The following is a 13,386-nucleotide window of genomic DNA, read 5'->3' as shown; positions in this document are numbered from 1 at the left end:
CTCTTTGGGGCCAGCAACAGTGAGAAGGCTTTGCAACTCCTGAGTCTGAGGGTGAGGAGAGGTCACTGTGTGGAGTGGGGCCCCTGACAAGAGCAGTGACCTTTGGTTGAGGGATGTGGCCAACCATGGCAACCTGGTAGAGAGGGAACAAAGAGAATAAACATCTTCTACTCCTCCCTTAAGTCTCCTTAAGACGCTGGGATGTCTCATTGGCAACCCAACAGGAAGCCGGGGAACAAGGGAGCCATTGATGCAGTCCACAGATGCCAGGCCCCAGGGCACAAAGCAGAAGTGTGGCGAGTGAAAGCGGAAGGGCAGCATATCATGTAACTGTCTGAGGCTATGCCTTGTTCCTCAAAGTCTACAGCAACGCTCCTTCCGCAGCTGGAGCTCCCACCACCCTCGGGTCTGAAGGGGTGGGTGGACTGTTGATTGGAGAGAGCACAGTGAGGTTGGAAAGTGGAGGACAGGGCTTCTCCCGCTCAGCCTTTGCCTTGCTGGCTCTGAGTCCCACTTCCTGATTCCTGCCTGTCCTGGTGTCTTAGGTAGCCGCAGGAACTGTCCACAGGAGGAACCGTGTCAGCCACTGAGACGGTGTTTTTCTCACTCAGAAACACTGCACCACTCCCAAACAAAACCACAGGCATGCTGCTGCCATCGTGAGCCCTGGACAGTCATCACAAGCCATAATTAGTGTCACATGCATATCAAGAAAACGTACATCTTAGCCGGGTGCGGTGGCTCACGCCTGTAATCCCAGCACTTTGGGAGGCCGAGGTGGGCAGATCACAAGGTCGGGAGTTCGAGACCAGCCTAACATGGTGAAACCCCGTCTTTACTAAAAATACAAAAATTAGCCGGGTGTGGTGGTTGGCGCCTGTTAATCCCAGCTACTCAGGAGGCTGAGGCAGGAGAATCACTTGAACCTGGGAGGCGTAGGTTGCCGTGAGCTGAGATCGTGCTACTGCACTCCAGCCTGGGTGACAGAGCGAGACTCCGTCTCAAAAAAAAAAAAGAAAAATAAAAAGAAAACGTACATCTTGCCACACTGCTACACTGTGCCAGTCACATATAAAATGACAAATGTCACAGTAATGTCAAATTATGCCCTGTCACATACATACAGGAGACAACTGTCACAATCATGTGAAATCACAGTGCAGGAGCAGGATGGAACAGAGGTTAACGGCAATGGCTCTGGATCCAGACAAACCTCTTTGACCTCTCTGGTCTCAGTTTCTGTGTCTGCCAAATGGAAAGAATGCTTTCTTTCCCCTTGTGGAGTTGTTGCAAGGATGATATGGGAGATCATGATTGGGAAGACCTCAGCATAGTGCCTGCCGGAGTGAAGCCCAACAGGAATGGTGGCTGCTACTGTGAACACCTGTCTCACACACACCCACTGCCTCACGTCCGTGCGTGTGTGCAGTACCAGCACCTGGACGAGGCCAGCCAGACACCCTCAGGTGCATGTGCCAGAGCGCATGCACATTCACAGGCAAGCTCTCTGCCCGGAATGCTCTTTCTCTAAACATCTTCATGCCCACCTCCCACCACCCTTATGTCTTTGTTCAATCAAATATCACCTTTCAATGAGTTGCACCCTGACTTCTTTTTTTTTTTTTTTTTTTTTGAGATGGAGTCTCACTGTGTTGTCCAGGCTGGAGTGCAATGGTATGATCTCAGCTCACTGCAACCTCCGCCTCCCAGGTTCAAGCGATTCTCCTGCCTCAGCCTCCCGACCAGCTGGAATTACAGGCACACGCCACCATACCCAGCAAATTTTTGTATTTTTAGTAGAGATGGGGTTTCACCATGTTGGCCAGGTTGATCTCAAACTCCTGACCTCGGGTATCTGCCCACCTCAGCCTCCCAAAGTGCTGGGATTACAGGCATGAGCCACTGTGCCAGGCTACTGACTTATTTTTCAATTTGCAAAACCCAGCATTTCCAGTTCCTTACCCTGCTGTATTTTTACATATCACTGATCATCTAAGACCGTACAGTTCAGTTTATTTTCTGGCAACTCTGTTAGAATGTAGCCTTCACAAGGACAGGGGTTTTGTTTGCTGATGTATTCCCAGCACCCAGAACGGTGTCTGGCACATGGTGGCTTGAATGCAGTGTATACACACATGTACCAAACGAGTTTCTGGCTTTTTCAGCCCTTAACACAAGCACATCCAGGTGAACTCCACACCCCAGCCCAAAAAGGTAAGTCTGTTGTGTTTACACTGTGAGCCTCTCATGCCGAGGCTGAAATAGCCGGAGGTGGGACAAACTTAGTCCTTCCTATCACCATAGTTGGGTGGTCACAGCTGGGATAGAGGTGGGAGCTGGTTTTAGTCACCAAGCAAAGAAAGCCTTTCTGCTCACTTTCCAGCCATTTTCAGCCCAGCAGCAGAAGGGACTCGGAGCAGGTGAGGTGGCTGGACTCATCCTGGTGACCTGGGACCTCCTCTGCAGCATTGTTTTTTCCACCCTGGCTGGAACCATCAAAGTCACCACTTCAGAGGCCCCTAATGAGGCTGAATATGTTAAGGGCTTTGCAGTCCCTGGATCAAAGAGGCTGGGCAAACAGCGGGCAGCGTCCAGGCCCATGACTGACTGGCTGATGCCCTGAGGGCGCAGCATGCTAGGAGCTTGCGGTTGACACTCCTAGACAGCCTGGCATGGCCCCATATGGGTTTGGGAAGGGGAGACCCTCCCCATCCAGGGGATCTGATTAGAGCAAGCCAGAGCACACCCATCAGTGCTCGGGGCAAGGGAAGGAGCTGGAGGACTGAGGGAGCCTCTCCCAAGTAGAGGCCCTACCTGGGCTCAGGCTTAGGGGGGACCCTAGAAGTTCCCCAGTCTCAGCCACCTTTACTGGAGGGGCCTCCAGTCCAGATTCACCCAGCCTGTTCTCTAGCTGCTCCCTTGGAGAGACGGGGTAGACAGAGCTGGGAACAAGTACCCTGAGCACCAGAGTCTGAGTCTAGGCCCAGAGCTATTTGGAGGATTCCAGGTAGGAAACATAAAAATATTTACTCCTTAACAAGAGCCCTAGACCTGCTAATGCGCAGGTGCAGGTCACACATGTAGACAGCAGCTCTCAATATACAGCTGGTCAGGCTGGGGCTGGGGTTGGGAGAAGGAGGGGCAGTCCCTCAGCCATAGCCCAGGCTTCAAACCCCGCCCCCCCCAAATGCTCCCTTCCACAGTACAAGCCAGACTCCAACTGGGGGAGGCAGCTGCAACCCCCACAGCTATGGAAGGTCCTTCTTTCCCCCAGAGAAAGCATGGCACTAAGGTTCAGTGTAGACTGTCTTTATTGGCAGGTGTTAAGAGTGCAAAATATCAACAAACCCAGGGGAATATGCAAGGGGGTGGGAGTATGGCTCCCCTACCCCATGTGAGAGCCCTGTAACCAAGCCAGTGGGGTGGGAACGTTGACTGTGGCAAATTCAGGCTCAGCACCCTCCAAAGAACAAGCTCCCAGGCAGGAAGGCTCCTTGCAACACAAGGGGGAAAGGAGTGGCACCCTGGAAGGGGCCTGGGCTTCGACCCACCCCGGGCTGCTTGGCTCCTGTACACTGCCCACCTGAACCCCTCAAGAGGAAGGCTTCACAGCTTGGGGTATGTAGTTCAGAGAACCGGGCTAAACCCAGCCCTCCCCTAACCCAGGTATCTGCCTCAGGCCTCAGTTTCCCTCCGCCCAGTGATTACCCAAGTTGGACCATCAGGCCCTGTAATGGCCCAGCCTGATCCAAAGCGACAAGTCCCTGTAACATACCATGTATCAGTCAGTGTGTGGGCTGCAGGCCCTCCAAAGCTGCTGGGATCACCACAGGCTGGTCTTAGTCAAAAAGACCCTCTTAGGCCAGGGGAATCAATCCAAGGTGCTGGGCATTAAGGCTACCACCCCAAACTTGCTTTGTCTCCTGAAGGCAATTGACTTCCAAGACAAATGGCTCCTGCACCCCACCGTCAAGCTGGTCCAAAAGTGTGATGCAATAACCAAAGGGTCCTCCTGCTGAGAGCCCCAGGCTGACATTAAGCCCGCAGGGGCCTCGTGCTCGGGGAAGTCTGGTCTGTTCAATCGAAGGCCCAACCCTGCAGTGCTGGGCCTCCTGGCACATACTGCCTCTCTGGTCAAGTCCTCCACACACTCTTGGAGGCCCCACCCCACCCCGTGAGTCCCAGTCCCTTCCCTTCTGGCCAGGGTCTGAGTCAGTTACAAGGCAGCCAGGTGGGATAGGCACGAGCCAGGAGAGGCTGCACAGGGGTCACGTAGTAATTGACCGTGGCTGGCACAACCCCGTCAGTGCCTGGAGGGCGCCAGGCCAGGGCGGCAGTGGCAGCCGGGCCCTGCTCAGCCAGTGCTTGCAGCGCCAGTGCGGCAATGAGGTCCAGCGTCTGGCGGCGCTCGTGGTTCATGAGGCACACGGTGCTCTCGTTGACCACCCGGTGCAGTGTCACCAGGCAGGCGTAACGGCGGGCTGCATCCGCCCCACCGAAGTGGGCCTCCAGGTAGCGCTCTAGGGTGCGCCGCTGCTCCACCAGGTCTGGAAAGTCGATGAAGAAGCGGGAGCACATGTAGCGCTGCAGGGCGCGCACATCGGTGCTGGGCCGGGGCCGGAAGCCCCGCACCAGGAGGTGGCAGTACTTGAGGAGGCCACCACCTCGGATCTCCTCGGGACTGCGCGTGGCGATGACACGGTGCCGCAGGTGCTCCAGGGCCTCGGTGAAGTCCCCGTACAGGCTTTCGCCTGTGACCGTTGGGTGGAAGGCCTCAGACATGGGAGTAGACGAGCACTGGCCAAAGAGCAACAGGGAGTCCAGGATGATCTGGAAGGAGTCTATGCTGAATTCAAACTGGCGTCTCACCGTGTCCACAAACTTGAGCTCCACGTTCTTGCCGCTCTTGTTGGACAGTGAAATGAGGCTCCAGCGGTCCGAGTCAGTGCACACTTTCACCAGCTTCTGCACATATGCCTCCTTGAGTGTCAGTGGCGTGATCTTGGCCCGGCTCACACCGGCCGGCAGGAAGTCTAGTAGGCAGGCCAGCACCACTGCCTTGGTCAGCTGGAAGGATGCCTCACTGCGCAGGTCCACCCGGAACACCAGGTCCAGATCCTTGTAGCCCAGGCCACTCTCAGGGTGCAGCACGTGGCTGGCAGCTGAACCATGCAGCCGCACACTGTGCACATGTAGGCCCTGCTCCTCCAGGCTGCCGCGGACCACCTGCAGGGGAGAGCAGGAAGGAGAGGTGTCAGGAGCGGGCCCCAGGGGTCCACCAAGGACTTCCGTTTACTTATCACAGTAACTTCAACCACTACTGGCCCCTAACCAGCTGTTATGCCTTTGGAAAATCATTTAACTTTTTTTTTTTCTGTGGGGGGGGGCGTGGGGGGAGTCATTTAACTCTTTAAACCTAATCTGAGAATGGCCCATCTGGAGGAATAACTCAGCAAGAATAGCAATGATAATAGCACACATCTGCATAGAATTTACTGAACAGCAGGTCACTTAATCCTCACAATAACCCTGTGAGGTGGATACTATTATTCACACTTTACAGATGCAAAAATGGAAGTACAGAGGGGCCAAGTAACTAGCCCAAAGGCAAACAGCTGGTGAATGCAGAGCTGGGAATAAAACTCTGAGTCCAAGTCTTTTTTTTCTTTTTTTTTGAGACGGAGTTTGCCACTCAGGTTGGAGTGCAGTGGCGTGATCTTGGCTCACTGCAACCTCCATCCCCGGAGTTCAAGTGATTCTCCTGCCTCAGCCTCCCGAGTAGTTGGGATTACAGGTGCCTGCCACTGTGCCCGGCAAATTTTTGTATTTTTAGTACAGACAGGGTTTCACCATCTTGGCCAGGCTGGTTTTGAACTCCTGGCCTCGTGATCCACCCGCCTCTGCCTCCCAAAGTGCTGGGATTATAGGCGTGAGCCACCGTGCTTGGTGGTCCAAGTCTTAACCATGCTATTCTGCCTCTCAAACTGCTAGTAAAACAGTTCTGTACCAGGCACTGCGCTAACTGCTCAGATGTGTTGGGAATATGGTTAGCAGTTCACATTCATGACCACATTAACCCTCCCCATAATCCTACATTTCAGTATTATTTTGACTGATAGATGGAGGACCTCAGGTGCAGAGAGGTTAAGTCAAGGTCACAGAGCGGTCAGGCTGAGACCAGAACCCAGGTTAGTTGGATTCTCAAGTTCACGTATGTCCTTTTGACTTCAATGCACTCATCCTAATTCATCCTTACAAGGACCTAGTGAGGCAAATACATACTTTTTTTGCTCTCGAATGAGGAAACTGAGGTTTACAGTGGTGAAACAGCTAAGCCTCAATGAAAACTCCCAGCCTTCAGGCAGTCCCCAGGCCTGATGGCATAGGACAGATAAACCTATAAGTGGTCCCTCCGCTGAGGTACCAGGTAGGGAGAAGAGTGAAGCTGGGGGTTGGGGACATTCAGTTTTCTCAGTAACCCGAAGTTGTCCTGAAAGTGACCAGGCAGCATTCCTGTCCTGAGTGATTCTGCAACCCTGCCTTGCTGCCAAGTCAGCACCCAGCTCTAGACCAGGCTGTTCTCCGTGCCTCCCAGGGAATTACTACAAAGAATGCACCTAAGTGCTGAGAAGGCAAGCTGTGGTGGGGCAATCCGAGGCGGGCCGCGCCCTCCAGGAAGACTTCCGGGAGGAGCACCTTTACCAGGGGAAGATATTGTCATGGCAATGGGAGGGTAAGCAACTGGCCATAAGGAACACGGAGAATGGGGAGTAAGCAGCTGGCCATCAGGAACACAGAGGGTGGCAGGAGGCTAGGCATTCTAACGAGTGCCGAGCACTGGACCTTGTTGCCAGAATCTATGGGGACAGGTCTCTTTTTTTTTTTTGAGTCGGAGTCTGTCATCCAGGCTAGAGTGCAGCGGTGCGGTCTCAGCTCACTGCAACCTCCGCCTCCCAGGTTCAAGTTATTCTTCTGCCTCAGCCTCCTGAGTAGCTGGGATTACAGGTACCCATCACCACACTCAGCTAATTTTTGTATTTTTAGTAGAGACAGGGTTTCACCATGTTGGCCAAGCTGGTCTTGAACTCCCGACTTCAGGTGATCCACCTGCCGCAGCTTCCCAAAGTACTGGGATTACACGCATGAGCCACCATGCCAGGCCAAGTCTTTTTTTTTTTAATATGGAATTTTTTTCTGCCTTTCCAAAGGCTTCTCTACCTTCCTTTCCTCCATCCTTTTTTTTTTTTTTTTTTTGAGAATCCTGATTTTGTAGCTGAGGGTGGAATGCAGTGAATGCAGTGGCACGATCTCAGCTCACTGCAACCTCAGCCTCCCAAGTAGGTGGGACTACAGGTGCGTGCCACCACACCCAGCAATTTTTTATTGTTTGCAGTGATGGAATCCTGCTGGATTGCCCAGGCTGGTCTCGAACTCCCAGACTCAAGCTATTCCCCTGCCTCAGCCTCCCAAAGTGCTGGGATTATAGGCGTGAGACACTGTGCCCGGCCCAGGACAGGTCTCCTGGGAAACTGAAGCTCACAGGAGTGATGTCACTTGCACAAGATCACGTGGAGATGCCTTCAAACCCAGGTATGGCCGACTCCAAAGCCTATCCTGTTTCTATCACATTACAGTCCCAGGGTTCAGAAGGAGAGACTAGTGTTCTAATCCACCTTCCCTTTCTCAATTTCAAAGCAAAGGCAACCCTCAAGCTACTGAAGCCCAGAGCCAGAGTAGTTGGGGAACAGGAAGGTGGGGGTTGAGAGATGCCTTGGCCAGACAAGGCCAGTTGCTGCAGTCCAGCCTGTGAGACTTCTAACCCACACCCTGTCAGCTGGCAGCTGTGCCTGCATGGGCCAAAGACCCTACCAAACCTGCAGAGAAGACCAGCCCCTTCCTCAGGTCCCATTAGGGCTGACTGAGCCTTCCTCAGTGCCAGCTCCTGCTCCCAGGCTGGTGCCCACCCCAGGGCTTGGCATCAGGCCTAGTGAGTAGGTAGGAGTACTCTCGTTAAATCCCCTGTGTCAGGGCCATGGGGCCAGCTGTGTCAGCCAGCCAGTCGCTGTTGTCTCCTTCCCAGGTGTGACTACAGCCAGTTTGGCAGACGGTCACCAGATACCACCACACCCAAGTACTGCAGGGCAGCTTGGTGCCTCCTGAATCAGACTTTCCAGCCATGGAGGGGGCAGTGGCTGCACCCTCCTTTCTCCCATGCCAAGGCCCTCCCAACAACCACTCTGCTCCAGGCTGCTGCTGAGACCTGCAGGGAGGCTGACAGATGCCGTCAGCCAGCAGGCTTACAAAACTCACATGCTGTGCCGCCTGATGCAGGCCCTCTGGCTGCAGCTGGAGAGATCAGATTGTCTAGTTCAATCCTCTGGGCCCAGAGAAGGCAAAGGACTTGTCCAAGGTTACACAACCAATAAAAGGCCTCCCTGCCTGTAGCTCTCGGAAGCCTCCTTACAGTAAGGGTGGGTCCCTTTAGCACAGGTACAAGCAAGAACAGAATCTCTAGCCACTCAGATTGCCAGTACAGGCAAAGCCTTGTGGGGGGAGAGAGGGAGAAAGGTTCCAATTTTTGAGCCATAGGACAACTCAGCAGCAGTGAAAAGCCCCAAGGCAAAAACCGACACCACCCTCCCCCTCTCCCCTGCCTCCATCCCTGCACACATCCCAACAGCTTTAGAAGCTGCCAGCTGTGGATTTCTTCCAAGAAACTTTCTTTCCTGTGGAGGCAGCTGTACAGGCCAGGTGAAGGCACCTGTGCCCTTTGGAGTCTGGAACCAGAGAGGGTGTTGGAGAGCAGCAGCCTAACCCATCCATCCCAGATGAACAGACGGGGACACTGAGCCCAGCAAAGAGAATTGACAACAAACAGTCCAGGGCCTGAATCCAGAAGTCCAACTTCCCAGCCCAGCTCTGAAGTTTCTGCCACCCTTCCTCACCGTCGCCAACAGCTCCCTGTTCTGTGCTATCTCTGACCCGGGTCTAGAAGGACATGGCATCACCATTGCATTGTAAAGTTAGCTTCTGTTGACCTGGAGGTCTCCCCCATCTGGCTAGGAGCACCTGAAAGGATGGAGGCTGAGTCCTAGTCACATCTGTGCCCTTGGTTTCCTAAACAGGGCTTGGCACAGAGCAGACACCAAGAGGCAATCTGAGCCATACTGACAGGGCAAGGACTTCCCCTCCCTCCAGGGTACCCCTTGTTCTTGCAGAGGGGGGCTGCCACACTGGGCTCCACCTTCCCCTCCCCGCCATCCCTGGGGCCACAATCCTGGAGGTGCAGCAGCTGGGGCCCCAGGAATGACTTGACTGTCCTGGGGAGAAAAGCCTCGACTGGTTTCCTAATCACCCAGGTGACAGCGAGCAGCCTCAGCGAACTCCACTGGGCCGCGTGTGAGTCAGCCAAGGAGAATCTGCCCCCGCCCCCTCCAGTTCCTAGTTCCTTGGAAGGGTGGGGGAGGTAATCCCCCAGCAGGCACCCCTCCCCCTCTGTGGGAAGCCAAGGTAGTAGGAGGCAGGGGAAAGGCCTGCTTCATCCAAAGGAAGCCATCAGCTGGCAGGAACGCACAGGAGTCCTCGCTGGGTTTCTTGGTTTCTTTTATCAAAGGACCCTCCCCAACACCTAGAAGTTGACCTTGGGAGCCGGGGAAGGGGTGGGAAAACATTGAACCTACTGTAATCTGCTCCTGGGAAGACCCAAGATTCCCTAGGTTTTGGGTGGCAAACTGCCCCAGCTATAAAATGGGTACAATAATTACCACACTGGTATTTCAGAACATGACAGCGTCTGGGCTGTACAGATGAAAAAGCAGTCTTGGGGTCGTTGAGATTCAGATAAAAGGAAGAGTTGGAGGAGGGAGGGGCTGTCAGAATTCTCTTCTCCCTTTCCTCAGGAGAGAGGGGACCTGGGGCCTGAGGCCTGGGTTGGCCTTCATTTCCAATCTTGGGAAGGAGAAGAAACACCTAAATTGGTCATTTAATGTTGTCCTTGGGGGTGGGGTATCAGGTCTGACCTTCGGCTTAATAAATATTGGGCCACAACCCCAGCTAAGAGAGAGGGGGTCCCTGACAAGCTTTCTTGGCTTTTCCACGGGGTGGAGGGGGAAGGGGGTTTCTCCAGCAAAGGCTGTAGGAGCACAAAGGCAGAGGCTGCTCCTAGAACCCGGAGAGAGAGGAAAGGAGGGTGAGGTCCAGGGATGCCCAGATAGGGAAGGAAAAGCTATTTTGGACTCAAGCATGCACACTTACCCACCCAGGGCCGCCTAGCGTCTTTTGTCCTTGCAGGCAGAGACAAATTCTTTCCCCAATGCCCTCGACATCCTCCTCCCCTCTCCCCGCCAGGCCCTGGGTGAGTGATCCGTGGGGAATCAGGGTTCTCCAGGAGTCGAGATGGAAAAACCAGGTGGGGAAGGATTAGTAGATGCAGGGGGAGGTCTGGTCTACCATTCATAATGCTGTGCAATTGTTACAGCCATGTCCCCGTTCCTCAGTTTCCCTAGCTGTCTAGAAAGTCAAACAGACTACAAATGCCTTCGAGCCACGAGAGCCTCAGAAGGGATTCCCCCACATCCCCCGCCTGGCGTCCTCTCACCTGCACGATCTGCCGGGGCTGCACGCTCAGCGTGGGGAAGTTGCCGCGCCCGTGAATGGGAATCGGCTCGCTCAGGAGAGCGTCCAGTCGCTTCACCTGTGGCCAGCTCAGCCCGCTCAGGTGCCGTCCGGGGGAGGCCGTCAAGGCCTCCGGGTCGGGGCCGCCGCCTGCCGGGGCTGCCGTGGCCACCGCCGTGGCCGCAGCTGTCCCCACCTGAGCAGCCGCCCGGTCCCTGCGCTCAGCTCCGCTCTCCGACGGCATCATCCGCCCGGCCCCCGGGCCCCGACGGCAGAAACCGTGGGGGTGGTTAAGGGGAGGAGGACAGGGAGAGCGGCTGGGCAGGGGCCAAGACGGGGGACACGGAGGCAGGGACGGGACGGCAGCGACGGCGAGACAAAGCCAGGGGACACCTCGGACGGCGACGACTAACCGACCCTAGCGCCTGCAGCCCGAGGCCCAGAGGACTCTTATAGGCCGCGGGCGACGTGCCCATTGGTCCGGGCCGCTGCCACACAGCGAGAGCCTCCCCGCCTCTGAACGCTCCGGACAGTGGTCTGCAGAGCTCTGCATGTGAGTCACTGTTCTCTAGGGAGATTCCGATTGGCTAGAGGGCACGCCCCTGCCCCGCCCTCCTTCTCAGGCTGAATTCCCTCCTTTGGTCCTTAAAGAACTTCTGTTCACTGTGATTGGCCCGGGCCTGGACTTAAAGGGACAGCGCCCACCCCGCCCCGCCAGGGTCAGGAGGGAGAGAAGTGACCTGCGGAGTTTGTAGCAGAGTCAGACCACTGAGAAATTCCAGGTTTCTGTTTTTTGTTTTTTAGCGCTGGAAGTCACCTAGCCTCGTCCTCCTGCTATTTTCAGAAGCCCAAAGAGATTGCGCCACGTGATCAACTCTGCACTGCACTGCTCATGCTCTGGCACTTTTCCAGAGCCTAGGAAAGGTATAATAATAAACTCTGGGTCCGGCGCGGTGGCTCACGCCTGTAATCCCAGCACTTTGGGAGGCCGAGGCGGGAGGATCACGAGATCAGGAGATCGAGACCATCCTGGCTAACACGGTGAAACCCCGTCTCTACTAAAAATACAAAAAATTAGCAGGGCGTGGTGGTGGGCGCCTGTAGGCCCAGCTACTCGGGAGGCTGAGGCAGGAGGATGGCGTGAACCCGGGAGGTGGAGCTTGCAGTGAGCCGAGATTGCGCCACTGCACCCCAGCCTGGACGACAGAGCGAGACTCCATCTCAAAAAAAAAAAATTAATAATAATAAATTTTGTGCATATCAAGGTAAAGGCCTTTTTTTTTTTTTTTTCGAGACGGAGTCTCGCTCTGTCACCCAGGCTGGAGTGTAGTGGTGCGATCTTGGCTCACTGCAAGCTCCGCCTCCCGGGTTCAAGCAATTCTTCTGCCTCAGCCTCCCTATTAGCTGGGATTACAGGCATGCGCCACGAAGCCCGGCTAAATCTTTTGTATTTTTAGTACACACGGGGGTTTCACCATATTGGCCAGGCTGGTCTCGAACTCCTGACCTTGTGATCCACCCACCTCGACCTCCCAAAGTGCTGGGATTACAGGCGTGAGCCACTGCGCCCGGGCCTAAGGTAAAGGCTTTCTAAGACACTCTGTTGATTGGCCTTGCAAACCACAGCATGATGAGCGTCGATGTACAGCATAGCCAATTTAGGGAAGGAGAGATCTGCTCAGAGAGGCTTTGTGATTACCTAGCTGTGACACAGCAAACTAGTCAGGCCCTGGTCCTGAACCAGGGCTATAGAATCTGTGGTACATGTTTTTTCCACTGTACCTATGCAGACCCAGCACCTTTCTGGAGCTACAGAATGAATAATGTGTTTACATGTTTTTCTGCAGGTCTAGACAAAATATAATTTTAAAAAATGTATGTTTACATGTTTTGCTCTCACACTTTACAGGACCTAGGGGATGAGGCTTATGATTGTCGTTACTTTTATTTTTTATTTTTATTTATTTATTTTTGAGACAGGGTCTCACTCTGTTGCCTGGACTGGAGCTGACTGTCATGATCATGGCTCACCACAGCCTCAACCACCCTGGCTCAAGCAATCCTCCCAATCCCAGCCTCCTGAGTAGCTAGGACTACAGGCACACGCCATAGCACCCAGCTAATTTCTCTGTTTTTTTTTGTAGAGATAAGGGTCTGGCCATGTTGCCCAGGCTGGTCTTGAACTCCTGGGCTCAAGTGATCTGCCCACCTCAGCCTCCTGAAGTGCAGGGATTACGGGTGTCAACTACTGTGCCTTGCCTGTTGTTACTTTTATTTTTCCCCAACCTCACCTGTTACTTTTAATTTTTTTTTTCTGATTTTAAACATATGTGCTGTAGCAAAAATTCTGAAATTGAGTCTATCTGATTCGTTGCTGCAATTTTTTTTTTTCTTAAATATTGTTCTCCTGGCCAGGCATGGTGGCTCATGCTTGTAATCCCAGCACTTGGGAGGCTGAGGCGGGCATATCACCTGAGGTCAAGAGTTTGAGACCAGCCTGGCTAACATGGTGAAACCCCATTTCTACTAAAAATACAAAAAATTAGCTGGGTGTGGTGGTGGGCACCTGTATGTAGCACCTGTATTCCCAGCTACTCGGGAGGCTGAGGCAGGAGAATCGTTTGAACCTGGGAGGCGGAGGTTGCAGTGAGCCGAGATCCATGCCATTGCACTCCAGCCTAGGCAACAAGAGTGATACTCTGTCTCAAAAAAAAAAAAAGTTCTCCTAACAATATATTAAATTAAATTTCATTCTCGTAATATTCTCCCATT

The 13,386-nt window shown here is 53.9% G+C and overlaps 1 protein-coding gene across 1 annotated transcript; it reads right to left on the bottom strand.

The window, feature by feature from the left end:
* Positions 1 to 3,212: 3,212 nt before the first annotated feature.
* TENT5B (terminal nucleotidyltransferase 5B) lies at positions 3,213 to 11,131 on the bottom strand. The gene is made up of 2 exons (XM_055260922.2): positions 10,598 to 11,131; positions 3,213 to 5,226 (listed from the first exon to the last, which is right to left on the bottom strand). Exons 1-2 carry the CDS (start codon positions 10,859 to 10,861, stop codon positions 4,213 to 4,215), a joined length of 1,278 nt encoding a protein of 425 aa, XP_055116897.1. The 5' UTR covers positions 10,862 to 11,131; the 3' UTR covers positions 3,213 to 4,212.
* Between the last annotated feature and the right edge of the window lie 2,255 nt (positions 11,132 to 13,386).

The sequence above is a fragment of the Symphalangus syndactylus genome, chromosome 22, assembly GCF_028878055.3.
Source record: "Symphalangus syndactylus isolate Jambi chromosome 22, NHGRI_mSymSyn1-v2.1_pri, whole genome shotgun sequence".
NCBI classification, from domain to species: Eukaryota; Metazoa; Chordata; class Mammalia; order Primates; family Hylobatidae; genus Symphalangus; species Symphalangus syndactylus.
The sequence above is the reverse complement of the archived record's forward strand: the minus strand, read 5'-3'. Positions and strand labels throughout refer to the sequence as shown.